This window comes from Zalophus californianus, chromosome 4, assembly GCF_009762305.2.
Source record: "Zalophus californianus isolate mZalCal1 chromosome 4, mZalCal1.pri.v2, whole genome shotgun sequence".
Lineage (NCBI taxonomy): Eukaryota > Metazoa > Chordata > Mammalia > Carnivora > Otariidae > Zalophus > Zalophus californianus.
The window spans coordinates 14,590,317-14,611,517 of NC_045598.1; the positions used below are offsets into that span (position 1 = coordinate 14,590,317).

The window sequence follows — 21,201 nt, forward strand, 5'->3', positions numbered from 1 at the left end:
AGATGAATGGATAAAGAAGATGTGGTATACACACACACACACACACACACACACACACACACACACACACACACACACACAATGGAATATTATGCAGCCATCAAAAGGAATGAGATCTTGCCATTTGCAACGACGTGGATGGAACTGGAGGGTGTTATGCTGAGTGAAATAAGTCAATCAGAGAAAGACATGTATCATATGACCTCACTGATATGAGGAATTCTTAATCTCAGGAAACAAACTGAGGGTTGCTGGAGTGGTGGGGGGTGGGAGGGAGGGGGTGGCTGGGTGAGAGACATTGGGGAGGGTATGTGCTATGGTGAGCGCTGTGAATTGTGCAAGACTGTTGAATCACAGATCTGTACTTCTGAAACAAATAATGCAACATATGTTAAGAAAAAAGAAAAAGAAGAAGAAGATAGCAGGAGGGGAAGAATGAAGGGGAGTAAGTCGGAGGGGGAGACGAACCATGAGAGACGACTGACTCTTAAAAACAAACTGAGGGTTCTAGAGGGGAGGGGGGTGGGGGCATGGGTTAGCCTGGTGATGGGTATTAAAGAGGGCACATTCTGCGTGGAGCACTGGGTGTTATGCACAAACAATGAATCATGGAACACTACATCAAAAACTAATGATGTAATGTATGGTGATTAACATAACAATAAAACATTAAAAAAAAAAGAAACTGAGGCTCAAAGAGGTTCAGTGACTTGTGCCCAAGATCCTACATCCAGGAGTCAGGAGACCCTAAGGGCTGGCAGACCTTGTATGCGGGACCCTGAGCCCACACTCTTGACTACTACATTAGAGCATTTTTCCTGCCAACTTCTCATGTAGTACATTTTCCCCATAGAGTCAAGATGGATGTACTGTTGTACATCTTGTTTTATTCACCTTTCCATTTAACATGAGGTTTTTCACCCTGACCATTTTAGTGTCAATGGGGAACTGCAGGCCAGTGTTGGTGAAGAAAACTTTTCCTCTACCCTCTAAGGTGCAATGCACAGGAGCCTGCAAATTAAACCAACAAAAGACAGATTAACAGGAGAAAAGCCACATGATATTTATCAATATTGACATGCACAGGCATTCACAGAAAAGAAGTGAAACTATGAGTGATGAGACTCAGGGGATTCCTTTTTAGCAAAGGAGAGAGAGTTTGGACTTCAAGGAACATAACCTGTGGGGAAATGACTAAGAGCTATATGGGGGAACTAATGGAAGAAAGGCTATTTTAGAAAAGTCTTTGTTTATGCAAACCGATCTGGATGTTGACTCCCCAGCTTTGAAGATGAGCTGCTCTCCTCTCCAAGTACAAGGGTTGGGGGCACCTTCCTCAAAGGGAAATTTGTGTGCTGCTTTGAGGCAGATAAGGGATGGGCAGAGAACTCTTCCTGCCATCTGTGGATTCTTAATTGCCTTCAGCTCAAAATAATTTGTATGCAATGTGGCATATTCTGGGATGGCATATTCTGATCCCTTTTGAGGTCTTGTTGCAAGAGAGTCACAGAAGCTGGCTTAGCGTGGGGGTCTCCTGGCTCCCAGTCCGGCACTCCGTGAGCCCCTTCTTCCCCTGCTGTGCTTGTGCTCCCCAAGAGAAGACTGTGCGTTCCTCCTTCCTTGTCTCCAGGACCTTCTACAGCATCACCCAGCTGGTGTCCCCCCACACCCCCCACCTGGCTTGGGACTCGCCAGAGAAGAGGACAAACGGTGCTGCTCACAGAGCGCCTGACCTGCTCCCTCTCTGGTTCCTTCCCAACCAGAATACATCCAGCCGAAGGTGGTCTCTGCACGGAGCCTGGGGGTCCTCAGCACCTCTCCCATGCTCGCTAGTTGACCCAACTATTGATCGTGCACTTCTCTCTCCAATAAGAGTTTCATTTCCATTGCATTTACTTTTATGGTCACCTTCTGGGGATGACAAGTGATACTGGTTTTCACTATATCAGAGTGGAATTAATTTCCTTCTTAAATAAATTTGTTTAGGTTAAGAAACATTTAAAAAAAAAAGAAGGAAATTAAAATATTAAACCAAACATCTGGACAATGATGTGTGAAAGGCTGGGTTTTGGGAAGCAGAATCCTCCCCCCTCCTACCTGGCAGAGGAAGCAGTGGGGGCTGATAGAATGGGGCTTGCGTGGAGTCTGATCTAGAAGGTGGGTCTCCAATCTTCCAGCTCACTGAGCTGTGCTGGCACAGGATGAACAAACCTTGGTACTAACGGGCTGGTCAGCCCCATGACTGGCCATGGGGACAGACTCTGCCTGCTCTGGATGCTGGCCATAAGGGAAGGGGGCAACGGGGACCCGGTGATAGAGGGGAGCCAGCCTGCACCCTTTTGGAAGTGTAGTCCTGAGCCAGATGCAGCCAAATCTCCAGCAGCGCATCCTAGACGTACAGAATCAGACCTTCTGGGTATGGGTTCTGGCCCAAGAACCTACTTTTTAAACACTCTCTGCCAGGGGATTCTTGTCCACTGTGAAGTTTCAGAACTGCCCTCAACGGGAGCTCACCATCTGGGCTGGAGAGGGTGGAACCCGGAGGCAGATCTTGGCGTGGTCTGACCTCCCGTGCCCAGCCTCTGCCGCTTCTTGCTGAGTTACCTCGGGCGAGATATTTTACTTATCAGAGCCTGTTTCCTCCCCTGGAAAAGAAAGTCAAAATACCCATCCAATGGGGGCAGGTGTAATGTGATCATGTGTAGAAGATTCTGGGCACCAGAGAACCCTGAAAAATGGCATTTTCCCATCTCCTTCTTAAGAAGCCAGAAGCCACCTGGCTGAATTATTTCCTCTATTTCCTCTTCCTTCTGCTCTGTGGTTCCCAGACTTGGGGTTTGGGGACTAGGTGGGACGCGTACTGCAGCCATCCGGAGAGCCAGGCCCTGTGGCAGCCTCATCTTGGGGCTGGATCCTTGATGGGAGAGGAGAGCCTCACCCCAGGCCAGCCCGGGCCCTGGGGGACGGGGCTCCAGAATAGACAGTCCCCCTCGAGAATGGTCTCTGACCGCAGGGTCTCCTGGGAGGAGGGGCGTGTTCTTGGCAGAGGGTGGGGGCTGATTTCTGATAGTTCTGCGGGAGGGGCTGGGAGGTGATAACGCACACCCGCTTTTCAATCTAAGATAAACAAATGGTTGAATGAGTGATTAAGAAAACCAACAGAAAAGGTAAGCAGAGAATTGAAATAAGGCAGGGAGACTGAGTCAGGGTGGGAGGTGGTTGCTTCAGGTGGGAGGGCAGGGACCTTTCTCAGGGAGTGACTGGCAGCTGAGCTCTGGATGACCGAAGGGGCCGATCTTGCAAAGAGCCCAGGGAAGTCCATCCGGGAGAGGCCCCTAAGCCAGCCAGGCTTGGCCAGGAACCTAAAGCAGAGAGAGAAAGGAAGGAAACTCTCCGCCTTGCCTTTTCTGACCTGCGTTGAGTTTTCACAAACTACTTTAAAACTTCTTTAAGTGAAAAAAAGAAAAGAGGACCCCCAAGCTCTAGAGCCAGCCAGGCCCTCACTCCCTGTTGTCCAGGCTGCCCCGGTGAGGTCGGCTCTGGGGGTGACCTCAGTGGTGAGCAAGGATGCCTTGCACCCCAAGGGAACACCCCAACCCCCCTCCAGGGGGCACTGACACAAGGGAGACGGGGGGATAGGAGCCCCAGCCCCAGCGCACGTCGCAGCAACAGAGACAATGTGTGAAAGGAGTGTGGGTATTTGGGAGAGGCTCCTGCTGGGAAAACAGGCAGAGTCGTGGAGAAGGCAGCTGCCCATCGTGCCCCTGGGCTGGCACCTCCCCCTGCCGCCGGCCCCTGGAGGTGGCACCCTGGGTCCACGAGGCCTGGGGATTGGATTCACCCGTGGGATTAAGGGCTCCCAATGGGAGGGCTCTATCTGAGCAGTATGGTTACTGTCAGTACAATATTACCCCCCACCCCTCTCCCCGACTGCTTCCTGCCTTGCCACATCCCCCCTCACCTCCTTATCCCTGGGTGTGCCTCTTGCCCACTGAGGGGCACCCAAGGCTGATTCACCAACTGTCCCAGGAAAGAGTGTGGGAGGTAGGGTGAGACATGGCCCTGGAGCCAGAGAGAACTGGGTTCAAGTCCCAGCCCTGCCACTTATCAGCAAGTGACTCACCCTCAGGTTTCAGTCTCTGCAGCTGGAAGACACAGGTGTCAATACCATGCCCCTGGGAGGTGAGGGGAGCAGGTGAGTAGGCACCCCAGGTGTTCAGTGTCGGCTGCTCCGTGCTGGCTCCACCCCCCCGCCCGCTCCGCCCCCCCCCCCCCCCCCCCGTGGTTGTCCCTTTGTGAGTCTGACCCCAGAAGCAACAGGAAGCACAGTGACTGCGTCCTTCTGTCTGCCTCCTACCTCCAGGATACTTAAGAGACGGGCGTGGAGAACAGAAGCTGCCAGTGAGTCTCTCCTTCCTTCGTGCCTTTTACCCAGTTCCAGGAATTGGAAATTGGCCCAGAATGAGAACTCACAGGGTGGGGGGTCCTATCTTACTCTGCGGACTCAGTCCTGGCTGCTCTGAGACCCCATCTGCCCATCCCACCTCTTGGTCCAAAGTCCCATGTCTTTACCAACCTGGGATTCATTCATTCATTAATCATTCATTCATTCATTCATAACAAAGAAGTATTGATCACCTACTCTGTGACCACCAGGCCCTGCACCAGGTGCTTAGCTCACAGAGGGGAGCCGCCACAGAAACGGTCCTGCTCCTGACCCAGCCCTGGACTTGCCCACCCAAGGCCATCCTATCAACAACTCCAACAGCTCTGGTTGGAGCCGCTACCTGCCACTCGGGGACATTAACCCTGTCTCCTCTCAAGGGTAAATGAAACCAGAGGAATCGAAACTGACCAGAGTAATCCCATCACCTTGAAGCACTAGGGTTTAGGGTGATCAGTCCTGCGGGGAAGGTCTGCCGGGTGGTGGCAGTAGGGCTCATTAAAAACAGACACAAAAGGGACAACATGTTCTCTGCTGGATGTTATCATGTCCAGGTTTGGGGTCTGGAGCACAGCTGCGGTTTGGAAGCTGGGATGAGCCGCCCAGGGGCCCAGCGCAGCACAGCGAGGGTGACCAAGAGTAGGAGAGACACCGGTGCTGATGACATCACCACGCCACTGAAAAGCCACCATACCCCTCACATGACACTTCTTGTCATGTGAGGTCATAAATGCCCTCATTGTTGAAGTCCATCAAGTCACAGGAAGCTTCCTGACCAGTGCAAATGGGACGGGGTGCCAGGGAACAGAGTGGGGAGAGTCTGGGGTGGAATCCTGGCTCTGCTTTTGCTGGTCGTGGGACCTTGGAAGTTGCTGTCCCCATTCTGAGCCTCAAGGTGTAAAATAGGGACAATAATGCCCCTTACCTACCAACACCGATCTTGTCACCATCACAGGGCCTGGCACACAGGAGCTCTAAAGGACAAGTGGGGGTCACCAGCTCTTGAATAAATGAACATGGTGCATCAGAATCTAACTGACATGGCTTGCACAGTCATGTGGAAGGGAGAGAGGAAATGGGTGGAAAGAAGGGGGACATTGATTAACTATTTTCTTCTGATGTATCTTGATTTCAGCTGTGGTCATTACATAACAACAAGACCAAGAGTACTACAGGTAACATTTAAAGAGGCATTACCGGGGCGCCTGGCGGCTCAGTCGGTGAAACAACGGACTCTTGGTTTCCGCTGTCATGATCTCAGGGTCATGAGATCGAACCCCACGATGGGCTCCATGCTCAGCACAGAGTCTGCTTGGGACTCTCTCTCTCTCTCTCCCTCTGCCCCTCCCCCCTGCTCTCTTTCTAAAACAAATACATCTTTTTTAAAAAATAAAGAGGCATTACCATGTGCCGGGCACTGTTCTAACAGCTTCATACACCTAAATCTTGTTTAATCTGCTGACCTTGTCTTATTTTCTTCTAACTTTCATCTATACTTCGCATGCGAGGAAACCCAAGATTCCTTAGGTGAGGTCACATGGCTAGTCAGTGGTATGACTGGAATTTGAACCCAGTGCCATGGTTCTTAATTCCAATTACCCTGTCTCACATGAACCCCTGAGCTTCATGTAGAAGTAGGAAAGTTCTCTGTCAGCTGTTTCATTTACATATGTGACAGGCTGGAGGGGGTGAGTGGCTCCTGGTGCTCTAGCCCTGTTGCTGGAGACACAGCTAATCACATACAGATGACAGATCCTTATATGATGACGCCACCCACCCACCCATCCATCCACCCATCCATCCATCCATCTACCCACCCATCCATCCATCCACCCATCCATCCACCCATCCATCCACCCACCCATCCATCCACCCACCCATCCATCCACCCACCCATCCATCCACCCACCCACCCATCCATGCATCCTTCCATCCATCCTTCCATCCATCCATCCATCCATCCATCCATCCATCCATCCATCCATCCACCTACCCGTCCACCCATCCGTCCACCCACCCGTCCATCCATCCATCCACCCACCCATCCACCCATCCATTCATCCACCCACCCATCCATCCATCCTTCCACCCACCCATCCATCCAACCACCCACGCATCCATCCATCCATCCATCCATTCATCCATCCATCCATCCATCCATCCTTCCATCCATCCATCCTTCCATCCATCCATCCATCCACCCACCCATGCATCCATCCTTCCATCCATCCATCCATCCAGCCAGCCAGCCAGCCATCCACCCACCCATCCATCCATCCTAAGTCAGTTTCCTCAGAAGCTGAGTCCAAGACAGGATTCTTGTGCAAGTGGGGTGATTTACTGAGGGCATGCTCTCAGGAGAAACCTGTAAGGTGGCAAGGGAAACAGGCCAGACCAAGGTATGAAGCTAAGCAAAGAGGTGTTCTAGACATCTGCCTAAGCCTGATCCCATGTGGAGCTCTGGGGCATGCAACGTGCTGCCTGGGTGGTCCTGCATGGAGGCTGGAGTTGGGCAATTACATCCTTCTGGTATTACACTCTCTAGTCACTTGTCAGAGGTGGGCTTCCAGCAGACAAAGAGGAGAAGGAGACAGATGTGAGCATGTAGCAGCCAACCATCTGGCTTAGCTGGGGGTTGGGAGATGGGGCCAGGAGGGGATCTGGGTGGGGTACCAGCATCTGCCACAACCTCCATCCATCCATTATGGACTCATTTGTCCATAAACACTAATCGAGCACCTGTTAGTTCAGGAAGCAGAGGAAACAAAGACGAGAGACAAAGCCCCCATCCTCCAGGAGCTCCAGTCCAGTTGGAGGGGTTTGGAAAAGGCCAGGTATTATATCCCACTCAAGATCAAACCTGGTAGATTACAGACCCATAAAGTGCTATGCGGGTTTGGAGGAGGGCGCAAGCCCTTGGAGCCGAGGAGGAGTCAGCCAGGGGAGGCTTCTGTTGCTAGTGGCCCTTGGACCCCAAGGGGCCTAGGTGGGGCTCGGCCACCTGGGACGGCAAGCAGAGCACTCTGCAGAGGTCCCAGCCTGAAAAGCATCTAGAAGCAGGAGAGGACACACTGCATTTGCGTGTGGACCTGGGCCTGGAGCTCTTGCTCCAGGCGGCTTCATCTGGTCCTTAGCTCAAGAGACATTCATGGGGTCCCTTCTTGGTCCTGGGTACTGCTTTGGATGCAGAGATGCAACTGAGTCCAAGACGGTCATGGGCCCTGCCCGAGAGGACTGCCCAGCCTGGTTTGGGAGAGTGACATAGCGCTGGACAGTGCAGGCCCCAAACTCCGTGAGAGGTCCTACCAGGGGTGGGGGCGGTGGGGGGCTTTGGGTTTTAAGAAGTAGAGCCACGTGGACAGAAAGATCAACACTGCCCTTCAAGAGAGGCCACCCTGGCTGCAGCTTGGACAGTGTGTCAGACAGGGTGAGACTTGGCCAGGGGGCCTGGCGACTGGCAGTGGCAAGGGGGACCCGTCCCACCACGGACCCCAAATCCCCACCCCCAACACCTGTGGCTTCGGCCCAAACACCATCCCTAGGGGCTTCCTGGCTTTGGCTTCTCCGCAGATCTCAAACCACGCTCAGAAGAGAGCGGTGGCCTTGGTCAGGAAGATTTGGAAGGTCCAAGAGCAAGAAGGAGGGTGGGGCGTGGTTGAGACCCTCCCGAGCCAGTTCAGGGGGTCAGACGCTGGGGCAGGGGCGGAGCGCCAGAGCCGGAGATGCTGAGGAACAGGAGGGAGCATGGGGCGGTGGGGCAGGCCCCTGCTAGCACATAGGGGTCTGGCCTTTGCAGCGGGGCCTCCAGTAGTAACGCAGGTGCTTTTGGTAGGTGTCCAGGTTCTGTTTCAGGCAGAGGACCACCTTCTTGTCACAGGTGCACAGCTGCTGCTCACACCAGCTCCCCTTGTCGGCTGCGGGTGGAGGAGAAGGGGGCTCAGTGTCCGTCCCCTGCCAACGCAGAGCCCAGGGCGGCCTTAGGGTCCCAGAGGGAGTTTCTGAAGGCAGCCCCGTCCTTGCTCAACTTTCGAATACCCTTCCCAGCTGCTTGGACTCTAGCTGCATGACCCTGGGCATGAATCGTGACCTCCCTGTTTGTCTTTGCTCCTTTATTTATTCATCCATTTAATAAACAACCGAGCACCCATCCTGTGTCAGGCCCTGGGGGGACAGGACTGACCCGAATGGATGCATGCGGTTCACACTCCCGTGGGGGCAGCAGATATTCGAGAACCACAGAAATGGGGATCACAACCTGTTCCTTGCGGAAGGAAGGGATGATGCAGGGGCTACAAGACGATAAAATAGGGGGACAGTGCTCAGCGTCAAGAGCTATTTGAGCTGAGGTGGGAAGGTTCTGCTCCCCCCGTTGGAAAGCTGGGGTGGCAGAGGGGGACTGTTCCGGGCAGATGGAACAGCATGTGCAGAGACTGAGGCCGAAGGGACCTTGGTGCATCAGTTTCATTTCCTGTACTTGGGGTGAGGGTAGATGCTGCCTTGGGGCTGTCAAGACTACTGAAGAAGCAATGCACTCAGCACACAGTAGGTGCTCAATAAATGTTGGCTATTATTGTTGCCTTATTATTATTTAAAGATTTTATTTATTTATTAGAGAGAGAGAGAGAGAGAGCGCGAGCATGAGCGGGAGGAGGGGCAGAGGGGCAGGGGGAAGCAGACTCCCTGCTGAGCAGGGAGCCCGATGCGGGGGCTCGATCCCGGATCTCGAGATCATGACCCGAGCCGCAGGCAGACGCTTAACCGACTGAGCCACCGAGGTGCCCCTGTTGCTATTATTAAGCCTTTAATGAACAGGGACTGACGTGATAAACCCACTTGATTCCCAGCCCCGGGAGTTGCCCGCTGTCTCCAAGCATGGACCCAGGGCCAGAGGGGACCTGAGATCTAGCCTAGGCTCTGTCACCTGCAGCTGGGTGACCCTGGGCAAACATCTCTTCACTCTGGTCTCACTTTCCTTGTCTATAAAATGGAGATCGTCAGGGTGGTGCTGCTCCTGGCTAGGCCGCTCTGAGGACCGGAGCGGAAGTAAGCTGTAACAATGTTAGGTAGTCCAAGCGTTTATCGAGCACGCACTTGGCAGCAGGTAAGTGCGAGGCTCATTCTGTCTGCTCTCATTTTAGGCGAGGCTCATTCTGTCTGCTCTCATTTTAGTTCTTGAATTAACTTTAGGGGGTAGAATACTGTTATCATCCTGAGTTTACAGATGAGAATACTGATGTTCAGAGGGTGTTCAAGGTCACACAGCTGGTTGATGGTGGCTCTGGGATCCAAGCTGAGGTCTGCCAGCCTTCCAAATCCTAGAGGGGTCAAAAGCCCCATTGGACCTCTCCATACTCTCAGCCCCAAATTCCTCCACAGCCCCGCTACTGTCACCGGACACACGAGAAAAACAGGGAGGTTGAGCGGCTTGTGCCTTGTCACATAGCGCATGAGGTCAGTAAGGGCCAGAACTCCCTTCCTTCACCTCTAACTCCAAACCCGAGGCCCGGGCACTCACAGCACTGGATGTCCCCGTGGGAAAATGTGTAGTCATAATGGTCCATGTAGGCACGGCATCGGTGCTGCCTCAGGTGATCATAGCAGCAGTCATGGTTCCGACAGCACCTGGAGGGAGAGAACAGGAGGAGGGACGGGCAGGGAGCACAGCTGCCCAAGGGTGGAAACCGAGTGCCGGCCTTGGAGGAGTCAAGGCCGGCAGGGTTATGGTCCCGCTAGCTAACGCCTCTTGAGTGCTTTCTATGAACCAGGCATGTGTTTTGTCTGTGAATATTCTCTCAATCTGCACTACCATCCTATGATGGGGGCACTAGGATAATCCCCATTTCACAGATGAAGAAACAGACTCAGGGAGGTCAAGCCACATGCCCAAGGTCACACAGCCTGTAAGTGGTGGGTGAGGGGAGTGCCCTCCCTCCTGGCGGATTCCTGGGGGGTGTGGTAAAGATTGAATGAGACAGTGGCAAAAAGAGGTAGGAGTTAAAAAACAAACAAACAGCGTGAAATGGCAGCAGGGAGTGTGTGTGGGTGTTCTAACTAGATCAGGGGTTGGAGGTGCAAAGGGGGGGTGCCTTCAGAGACTCTGCAGAACCAGCTAGAAGGCAAGCTCCAGGAGGGCCGGGACGGTACCGGGCCTCAGCAGAGTTCCCTAGCACACAGCACAAAATGAATTCACAGAATGAATACATGGGGGAACAGGAAATGGGAGAGTCCTGGGGTGGGGGCAGGACAGGACTGCCACCCGTGGCCCTGCCTGCGAAAGGATTACCAGTCTGTGGCATCTTTGGGTTGGCCTTTGCCCCCAGGTCCACAGTGACAGCCGTAGGGCCAATAGGAGATGATGGGTATCTTCCCGGTCACTTGTTTGATCATCTTGTTCAGGTTTAAGATTCCGCCCTGGGTTGGAATCACACCTGCCAGAGAGTCCAGCAACACGGAGAGGACATGAATACCAGAAGTCACAGGCCTGGCACTTGTGCCTGGTTGGACCAAACCCATGACCTTGGATAATAAAATGACTACAACCACCAAGGCTATTAAAAATATAGCGATAGTAAGTGCTTATTATGGGCCTTTTTTTTTTTTTAAGAGAGAGAGAGCACAAGCAGGGGGGAGGGGCAGAGGGAGAGGGAGAAGCAGGCTCCCCGCTGGGCAGGGACCCCGACATGGGGCTTGATCCAGGACCCCGGGATCATGACCTGAGCCGAAGGCAGACACTTAACCGACTGAGCCACCCAGGTGCCCCTATGGGTCTTTTCATGTAGTAATTTATTGACTCCATTCAACCCATGAGATAAATACTCGTTTTTTTTCCCCCAATAAATATACTTTTTATCTTGGTACATTCTAGACGTACAGAAAAGTTGCAAGGAGTTACAGAGAATTCTTATACACCCCTCACCTACTTTCCTCTGATGTTATGATCAGCTTACATAACTACCGTATACTTATGGGAACTAAGAAACTGACACTGGTACAAAAAGCACTATGTTTGATGCCCCCTTCATAGATGAGCAGCTTGAGCCTCGTACCGGGTCGCAGTGGCTGGTACACGGAGGAGCTTGGATTGAAACCCGAAGCAGTTTGATGCCATTCCCTGCCTCTGCATTGAGTTCCCATTCTGTAACAGGAAGACTCACTCTTTTCCCTGCACTCCGCGCTGTCCCTCACCTCCCTGAGAGAGAGCACTGTGTGGCTCGCCTACCTGGGAGGCAATGTGATTTAGAAATCAATGACTTTTATGGATATTTTTCATTGTAGTCATAATTGCTACTGGTTAGAATTGGTCATAAGGGCATTTTATTTTATTGGGGGAGAGGAATGCATAATGTTGAGATAGGAGAAAAAATATATGAACTCGATGAATTCAGGGGAGAGCCTGGGAGGAACAGACAAGATAAGGGGACAGAACTGTGCCAGTGTACAACCTCGGGAGGCGGTTCGAGGACACAGATGGAGCTGAGTCTCAGGGAGACGTGGCCAGGTGGGGCCCTTCGAGTGACCTCATTATGGACCTCCCCTCCCATTCCCAGGTAAATGGTGTTATAATGAAAGCTCTGTGTGCAAATGAAGTAAATAGCAAAGTGGGAGTGAGCCCCAAATGGGGAGAGGGGTGGGTGGGAAGAGGGGGTTTGGGAGGGGCTCGAGCGATGGGCAGCAGCTAAAAGTGACGAGGGGTGCCTGGTACTTGCAGGTCTGTTCTGTCCCCAGTGTGTCCCTTCAATGTGCAGGAACCCACGTTGTCACTCCTGTTTGACACGGTGGCTCCAGCTGTACGGATGTTTAAGAGAACCCTTGCTAAGCCTTGAGGGGACTAATGACCCATCCCAGGCCCACTGGAAGCCCGGATTCCGTGATGAGGAAGCCGCGGCAAGCCATGGCAAAGAGAGTTACCACCCACCTGTGCGCCAGCCAGGGACCTGAATTCAGACTCTTGCCTTTCTGGTCTACCTCATCCCTCTTTCTGCCCTAAAACTGGCCCTTTCCATGTCAGCTTCACAGTACACAAATAAACTCACACTTGAATGATGCAGTTTTCCTTTGCCAGGCAAGCAACCACATTTTAAAGTACAAATCCTTTCTAACATTACATACTCGGATGGACTGAGAAACAAAAACACCGATTTGCTAGCAACCACATTTTTACATTTGATCTGTGGAAGACTGAATGGAAACTGCCCCATCTCCCGCCCCTGTCAACAGGACCCTCTTCCCAGGTTCAAGGGAGACAATGAACATGAACGAAGGGGTTCTAAAAGTACACAGTGCTGTGTGTAAATGAAAGATTGTTATTATTTGGTCAAGGTGACAGAGGGGAGCAGGGTGAGGTGGGGAGATCCCTTTCTGTAACTTGCGTCCAAAGTACCGTAGGCATCTGCTCAGCCAGCCCCAGTGTCTGAGCCTCTAGCTGCTCATCCTCACTGCAGACCAGAGTCATGCTGCACAGCAGGGCAGCCCAGAGCTCCGTGGCTGAAGCCAGGGTTCTAGGGGCCAGCCACTGCTGCTGGCTCCTTGCAGGGGCAGAAGGGTTGAGGACTGGGGTCCAGAGCTGTTGGGGATCAGAGCAGAGGCTCAGTCTGGGAAGGACATACAGTGTCTACTCACATCCTGCCTTCCCCTCCCAGCTGTGGGTCCTGTCCCACTCACCAGCAAACACCAGCAGTGTGCACAGCAGGGGAAGCTCCATGGTCCCAGCCCAGAGCAGTGGACGTAGCTGCTGGAAATCCCCTTCCATGCAGGCGGCCTCTTATATCAGAGTAGCCCCACCAGGCCGAGCCCACCCCTGTCCTTCCCAGCTCCGGCACCAGGGCACGCTCTTTCTACTTCCTGTTTCTAGCAACAGGGGAATTTTACTGTTTGTATTTTTAATACCTATTTTTTTTACTTTTTGATTGCAAAAGGAACACATTCAGTGGAGGAGATTTGAAAAATCACAGACAATAAAACAATTTAAAATTGCTTGTGAATCCAGTACACACCATTCATTTTTTTGATTGAAATATATTTGACATACAACATTGTGTAAATTTCAGGGGTACAACATGTTGAGTGGATACATGTATATATTATACCATGACTGCCAGTATAGCAATAATTAGTGCCTCTGTCATGTCAAATAATTATAATTTCTTTTTAGTGGTTGGAATAAAGATCTAATCTCTTAGCAAGTTTGATGATTACAATGCAATATTGTTGTCTGTATTCACCACACTGTGTATTAGATCTCTAGGACTTATTCACTACTTGTTGCAAGCTTTTGCCTTTAACAATATCTGCCCTATTTTCGCTCCTCCCTGTCTCCTGGTAACCACCATTTTACTCTCTGTTTTTATGAGTTTGGCTTTTTTTTTTTTTTTTTAATAGGCTCCATGCCTCACGTGGGCTTGAACTCCCAGCCCTGAGATTGAGAGTTGCATGCTTTACCGACTGAGCCAGTCAGGCGCCCCAAGCTTTTGGTTTTTTAGACTCCACAGATAAGTGAGATCAAAGAGTATTTGTCTTTCTCTGACTTATCTCACTTAGCATAATGTCCTCAAGGTCCATCCATGTTGTCACAAATGGCGAGATGGCCTTCTTTTCATGGCTAAATAATATTCCATCTTGATATCTCTACCACATCTTCTTTATCCATCCATTGAGAGGCACTTGAGTTTTTTCCACCATTAACCTTTTGGTGTATGTTCTTCTGGTTCTATTGCTGTATGGACCTTTCCACACTTTTCCCTGACCGAATTAGAAAAATGTTACAAGTAGTACTTTGTAGTCTGTCTTTTCACTTACCCTTATAACTTGAACATACTTCTGTGTCATTAAGGATTCTTCTGTGGTAACAGTTTGCAAGGCACCCCCATATTCCTTTACCCATCTATGCTGTTCATCTAATGAATCCCCTATTGACAGACATATGGGTTGTTTCCAAACTTTTTTTTTTTTTTTTTTTACTATTCTAGTCCATACAGTGGTACAGTGAGAGAAATCCTTGAGGCTAAATCTCAGAAAGTGTGTCCAGAATTATTTCGTAGGATCTATTCCTAACGTGAACTTGAACGTCACAGCACACAGGCACGATTTGAAGGCAATTGATGTGTGTTGACATCTTACTCTGCAGGTCTGCCTCAGTTTGCATAGGAGAATCCTAACGAGGCAGATGGTGTGGACTCACTCAGAGGGTGGAGGTGCTCGTGGCAGGACACACAGGCATTCTAGAGATGCGCTCCCACAGACGCTCCACTGGTAACCTTTCGGGGTTTCATGGAGGGTCCATTAGTAGTAGAGATTGGTTTTCTCCCACACTCGTTGGATGGCTCTCAAGGACATAGCCCACAGACTGACCTCCTTGCTGCCTGCTCACCCAAAAAGTATGCCAGCAAGAGTCCCTGCGACTCGAGAGAGAGTTCTTTCTCTCGAATCTAATTTTTCCTTTGTTCCTTGACTCAGTCACCAACTGACCACCTCATCTGTGAGAAAATAACCCGCATGCAAAATAAGTAAGCAGCGAGCACAGTGTATGGCCCTGGCATAGTCTCTGACATGCGTCCCTCGTGTGTACTCTGTGGTCATTCCCTTACACTCCTCTCGGTGAGGGACTTCAGCATACCATCTCCCAGATCTGGGCTCCTGATGGGGCATGTGGGTACCTCCCAGAGTCCCAGCTGCTCCTGATCTGGTTATCATTTGGGTAGGAGCAAAAGTAGCCAGGACCACAAGTCCTTTGTTGATTCCAGAAGCCTTTTCCCTAATGGCAAATTCATGCTACAGAGAGGCCTCAGAACTGGCTGTCCCCGACACCTCCTGAGACCCCAGGGCACATCTGAAAGGCTAGGTTTGGGGCCAGAGAGACCTGCTTCAAATTCTGGCTCCTTCTCTTACCAACGGTGGGACTCTGAGCCAATCGCTCCTCCTCCATGATCCTTGGCTTCCTCATTTGCTGGTGGGGACAATATGGGGACAATAGTCCCTCCCTCCTCCGACTGCTGTGTGGTTTAGAGGTCCCATGCATGCAGCACACTGTACCAAGTCCCACCCATGGAAAGAAAGTCGCCACAGTGACCACAGCTTGGCCTGTGTAGCATTCCGTGGAGGTGAAGAGGGTGGGAGGAGATGTTCAAACCCAGACCACCTGGGTTAAGGCTAACCTCCCTGGTGCTCTACCTGCCTCACCTGGAGCTTTGTCATGTGTAAACTGGGGACAATGACTGTACCTACTTCAAAGGCCTGTCACAGGAATTAAACAGCATGGTAGGTGAACAGGGCTTGGTCCATAGCTAGAGATCAACAGACGTTAGCTATGGATGGTTCCCATCATTATTGTCATCTTTAACGTCACCCTCACTGCTTACGATGAACAGAAAACAACTAGCCTTTTCTTCTTTGTGTTGTCAAATCTGCCTTAGACCTGTCCACTGTTCCTTTCCTCTGACGTATATTTGTTTTACTCTAGAAATTTGATCTGGGTTTAAGAAAAAAATCTGATTCTACTTACCCCGCTCAATCTTTCCTCTATCTTAAGCATAAGGAATATATTTATCATAAGTGTTCTAATAGCTTTATCTACTAATTCTATCATTTGGGTCATTTCTGGGTCTGTTTTTCTTGATTTTTTTTTCCTTATTATGACTTTCAGGTCACCCCCACTCATTATTATAGTTAACGCTGGGATGATAAAGCTTTGTCTACGTTTAAAGGGTAGTTGCTTTAAAATAGATTTTCAGAAGTGAAATTGCTGGGTTGGAACAGAGAAAAATTTTAAGCCTCTTCCATTCTCTGAAGTCTGTAGGAATTTAGAAAGTCCCTTGCTTTTGCCTCCATCAACACACATGAGTTTCCACTGGGCCTGGTGGTTCCTCGGGACTTGTCATTGTCAGCAAGTCTGTGTGCTTTTACTTCTCTGGAAATGGTAGGAAAAACACTTGATGGTATCATTAGGCTGCAACCCGTCAAGATCTCCAGGTGGTGGGTAGAAAAGAGCAAAAGGGGCTTAGATGCTGGCATGCAAATTCCATGAGGAATATTTACCATCAGCTGAGCTTCTACTGTGTGTCAGGCACCGGGCTGTTGTCTTACTTCATTTTCACAACTGCACCATGAGGAAGATACCGATATCCCCATTTTACAGGTGAGGAAAGTGGGGCTCAGGGAGGTTAGAAAGTTGCCTAGGGTCACACAGCAGGTACACGGCAGAATCTGGGTTTGAACACAGATCTGCCAGAGCCACCCTTACTATGAGCTGGGCACCGCTCTAAGTGGTTCACACATCGTAACATAAGGTAGGTACTGCCCTAATCCCCATATTACAGATGAGTCATTGCACGCAGGGTCTCCGCCATACTTTCTTGTCCTCCCCACACTGATGGAGGTGCAAGTGAGGAGAGCTGGCAGAATCTGGAAAACTGCTGCCCCAACCTCACTGCAGAAGAGAAAGTGGACCCCCATCTCCTAAGAGGTACCCCCACAGGGGAGAGCATGTCCTTTTAGCCAGTGATAGGATCCTGCCCTCAACCCATCCCTCCCTGCAAAGCTCCACTCACTGCAACGGTCCCATGGCCTGGGTTCCATCCACGGGAACCTGCAGAGGGTGTCAGAGAGGAAGCTGGGAGTTACCAAAGGTTTGCAGGAGAGGGTGCCTCCCCGAGGGCTCTGAGCTTCGTCTCTGATCCCCTGCACTGGCTGGATGTTGGGCACCTTGGTGTGCTCCCATTGTGAAACTTTCTTCAACAGCTTTGCTATCAGACTGATGTGGCTTCGAATTCCAGCTTAACAACGGCATTACCTTGATTCCACTACTTCATCTCTCTGAGCCTCAGGTTTTCCATCTGAGAAATGGGGCCAGCAACGCACCCCCTGCCAGCTTGCTGTCATGAGTTCAGGTGGAATGATGGGGACTATAGGCACACAGGTGGTGATCAGTAAATGTATGGCACCTGCTGACTCCTCCTCCCAGAAGGAAAGAATCTAAAACTCTGACCAAAGCAAGGGGCTGGACAAAGTGACTTCCCCACGTGCCTCACACCCAGAGTCTCTTGTTTCTAAATGACACAGAGTTGGTCACACACAGCGGGGGGATTTCCACTTTGACCTCTCAGTTCATTCAGAGTGAGCTAAACTCAGACTCGTGGCCATGGAATGTACTTTCAGAGTCAGAAATCTCCACAGCCAGCAGCTTTGCGGTGGTCATTGCCAGAAGGTTCTTCCATTTCCGGCCCTGGCCTGGCCCCTGCTGCCTTCCTCAAGCGCACCTCAACCTGGCAGGCGGCAGAGCCTGGGCATTCAGAAGGAAGTGGGGCCAGACCGGCCTGACTTGGATTCTCACTGCTCATCTGTTTCCTCATCTGTTAAATGGGGTGGAGGGAAATGAGAATGCCCCCCACCGGGGTTTTGGTAAGGATCCCAAGGGGCATATAGGGTGCTTGGCTTGTACACTGTAAGCACTCCATAAACGGCAGTTGGTGTTGTTATTAATATTAGCGTATGGGGGGCAAAGACCACACTTGCAAGAAATCCCACAGGAAGCCAGCAAATGACTCCATTCAACAGGCATTTCCTGAGCACCTACTATTCGCTGTCAGCAGGCCCAGCACAGTGCTTCGGGTGCAGAGAGGAAAGGGTAAGGCAGATCCCCACTAGGAACTAATGATATCCTCAGAGCAACCAGACACTTTGGAGCTGGTTGGAACCTGGGCTGTGGCGACCCCTGGCGCTCCATCTCTGGGTGGGGGGTGGGGGCCTCACACCAATTTGCATGAGATGATTTGCATGGAGGTGGGTTGATCTGCCTGAGGAGTCAGAACGGGGGGATGGCTGTGGACACCAAGATATTCATTTGGCGGATTTGGCTGGAGCCCAGGGGAGAGGGCCGTATAGAAGCTTCGGGCATAGGCTACGGTCACCGGGCGGGGCCCAGGGGACAGACATGGCACAGTGTGGGGCTAGAGGCATGCCGCCTCCTCTGCAGAGCACAGTGTGGCTCTGACGCTGGAAGGTGGGGCGGCCCCACCGGGCGTCTGAGAGCCTGCAGCTTTGGGGTGCTGAGGCCTCCATGAACAGCTGTGGAGGTCACACGGGGGAGCAGAGGAGAAGACTAGGAGAACCCTGGGGCTCCCGAGGCTCCCACAGAGACTCCTAGAAATAACAGCAGGACTTTATTTGGGAAGTAGGGGCTCAAGGGCGTTCTGACTCGCATGGGTGGGATAATAAACCAGAAGCATTTCTTGCTGTTGCTATGACCCCCCCAGGAGCCCCCGACCCCTGTGAGACCTGGTGAAAGGGTTAGCCTAGGGGGATACACCATGAACTCCGTGGGAAAGAACGATGCTCTGCCTTGCACAAAGCCTTTGCTCACTCCCTCCTCAAAGCACAGTTTAGAAGCTGGTATTATTTGCCCCACTTCCAGAAGGGTTAGTGGGACTTTAAAGGGTCAAACCACCCAAACAGGGGGCTGACCAGACCTAGTGTCACTCCCAAGCATGGTTTCCCAGTGGGCTGTAGCTGTGGGCTTGTGGACAGCGGCTGAGTGGTGCCGGCCCTCAATTTCTGTGTTGAAGTCCTAGTCTCCGGTACCTCAGAATGTGGCCATATTTGGAGAAAGTCTTTAAAGATATAAGTAAGTTAAAATCAAGTCATTAGGGTAGGTCCTAATTCAATATGACTCCTTGTAAGAAGGGGAGCTTGGGACAGGCACAGGTAGGGAGGAACGACCATGTGAGGACCCAGGGAGAAGATGACTGTCCACAAACCACGGACAGAGGCCTCAGAAGGAACCAAGCCAGCTGACACCTTGACCTGCAACTTGCAGCCACCGGAAGTGTAAGAGAGTGAATGTCGGTTGTTGAAGCCACCCAGCCTGTGGTACTTGGTGATGGCAGCTAGAGCAGACTAAGGCAGGTGTTAAGGGAGCCCAGAGAGAAGAAGAGATGCCCTGGCAGGCTCCCTGGAGGAGGTGAGCAGCTGTTAGTCATAATCCCCTTTCTTCTGCTTGCACCCCCACACCTCCCCCCAGCGTACACACACACACCAGGCCTGCAGTTCAGGAGTTTGATCTGTGGGACTGGCCTGATCCTCCAGACGCTGCCTATAGACGGGCCTTCCCTGACTCATAAGGCCGAGACACATGGCCCTCCAGTTTACTGCCTCAGGTGTCTGCCTCCATGAAATGGGACCGATGTCCTTTGATGCCTCATTCCTCTACAGTCAACGGCTTAATGATTAGGGATGATTTGGCAAAGCAATCACTATAGATATGGATATACAGAGCATTTTTGTTATAAATGTAGAAGCCGTGGGTGGCTCAGTCGTTAAGCGTCTGCCTTCAGCTCAGGTCATGGTCCCCGGGTCCTGGGATCGAGCCCCGCATCGGGCTCCCCGCTCGGCGGGAAGCCGGCTTCTCCCTCTCCCACCACCCCTGCTTGTATTCCCTCTCTCGCTGTGTCTCTCTCTGTCAAATAAATAAATAAAATCTTTAAAAAAAAATAAACGTAGAAGCCGTCTGTTTTTCTTCGAAGCGTTGTTTCTTTTAAAATCAACCTTACTGAGGTATGATTTACAAAGAATGAAATTTACCAATAAAATGTGTCAAGTTCAGTGAATTTTGACAGATGTGCACACCTGTAGAGCCACACCCCAGCCACCACAGGAAACGCTTCCATTCCCCAAAAGAGTTCCCTCGGGGCCCCCTCCAGGTTGTGTTGTCCCATGGAACGGGTTCCCCTCCTTTCAACTGGGGAGCTGGTATTCCATGGTATGAATGTATCACAGTCTGTCCTTTTTCCAAGTGGTGAACATGTGGATCGTTTATAATTTGTAGCTATTGTGAATGTTTGCGTATATGTCTTCGTATGAACACATACTTCCTTTACTCTTGGGTAAAAAGCAAGGGGTGAAATGACTAGGTCGTATGGTAGGTGTATGTTTAATTTGATAAGAAATTGCCCAGCTATTTTCCAGAAATTTATTTTCTCATAGTTCTTGAGTCTGAAAGTCCAAGATTAAGGCCCTGGCAAGGTTGGTTTCTTTCTGCGGGCCCCTCTCTGACTTACAGATGGCCATCTGCTTTCTGTACCCTCACGTGGTCTTTCCTCTGTACAGGTACATCCCTCTTGTCTCTTTGCGTGCCCAAATACCCTCTTCTTATAAAGATACCAGTCTAGGGGTGCCTAGGTGGCTCAGTCAGTTAAGTGTCTGACTCTTGATTTCGGCTCAGGTCATGATCTCAGGGCTGTGAGATCCAGCCCTGATTTGGGCTCTGGGCTCAGCAGGGAGTCTGCTTGAGATTCTCTCCCTCACCCTCTGCCCCTCCCCCATTGTCTCTCTCAAATAAATAAAGAAATCTTTTAAAAAATAAAGATACCAGTCCAGTTGGATTAGGGACCACCTTATGACTTTATTTTAACTTAATCACCCCTTTAAAACCGTATATCCAAATACAGTCACATTCTGAGATATTGGGGGTTAGCATCAACATATGAATGGGGGGAGGCAAAATTCAGCTCATAACACCAATTATAAACAAATTCTCCCAGGAAATTTAAGTGGAGGAAATGCTTCCACTTAACTCCTTCTGGTAACCACAATTATTCTGACACCAAAACCAGATAACGACATTACAAGAAGAGAAAAACCACAGATTAATATCTCTCATAAACACAGACGCAAAAATTCTTTGGGGCTTGGAACCCCACGTTGGGGCTTGAACTCACGACCCTGAGATCAAAACCTGAGCTGAGATCAAGAGTTGAACTTTTAACCAA

At 50.9% G+C, this 21,201-nt stretch overlaps 1 protein-coding gene across 1 annotated transcript; it reads right to left on the reverse strand.

The window, feature by feature from the left end:
* Positions 1–6,770: 6,770 nt before the first annotated feature.
* On the reverse strand, positions 6,771–13,181 carry PLA2G2D (phospholipase A2 group IID). The gene is made up of 4 exons (XM_027623567.2): positions 13,106–13,181; positions 10,728–10,872; positions 9,960–10,066; positions 6,771–8,358 (listed from the first exon to the last, which is right to left on the reverse strand). Exons 1-4 carry the CDS (start codon positions 13,143–13,145, stop codon positions 8,213–8,215), a joined length of 438 nt encoding a protein of 145 aa, XP_027479368.1. The 5' UTR covers positions 13,146–13,181; the 3' UTR covers positions 6,771–8,212.
* Between the last annotated feature and the right edge of the window lie 8,020 nt (positions 13,182–21,201).

Coding starts and splice junctions, on each gene's coding strand:
- PLA2G2D (XM_027623567.2), bottom strand. CDS start 13,145: ATGGAGCTTCCCCTGCTGTGCACACTGCTGGTGTTTGCTG. Junction 10,873..13,105: donor CACACTGCTGGTGTTTGCTG/GTGAGTGGGACA, acceptor ACTCTCTGGCAG/GTGTGATTCCAACCCAGGGC. Junction 8,359..9,959: donor CCACGGGGACATCCAGTGCT/GTGAGTGCCCGG, acceptor CTCCACCCGCAG/CCGACAAGGGGAGCTGGTGT.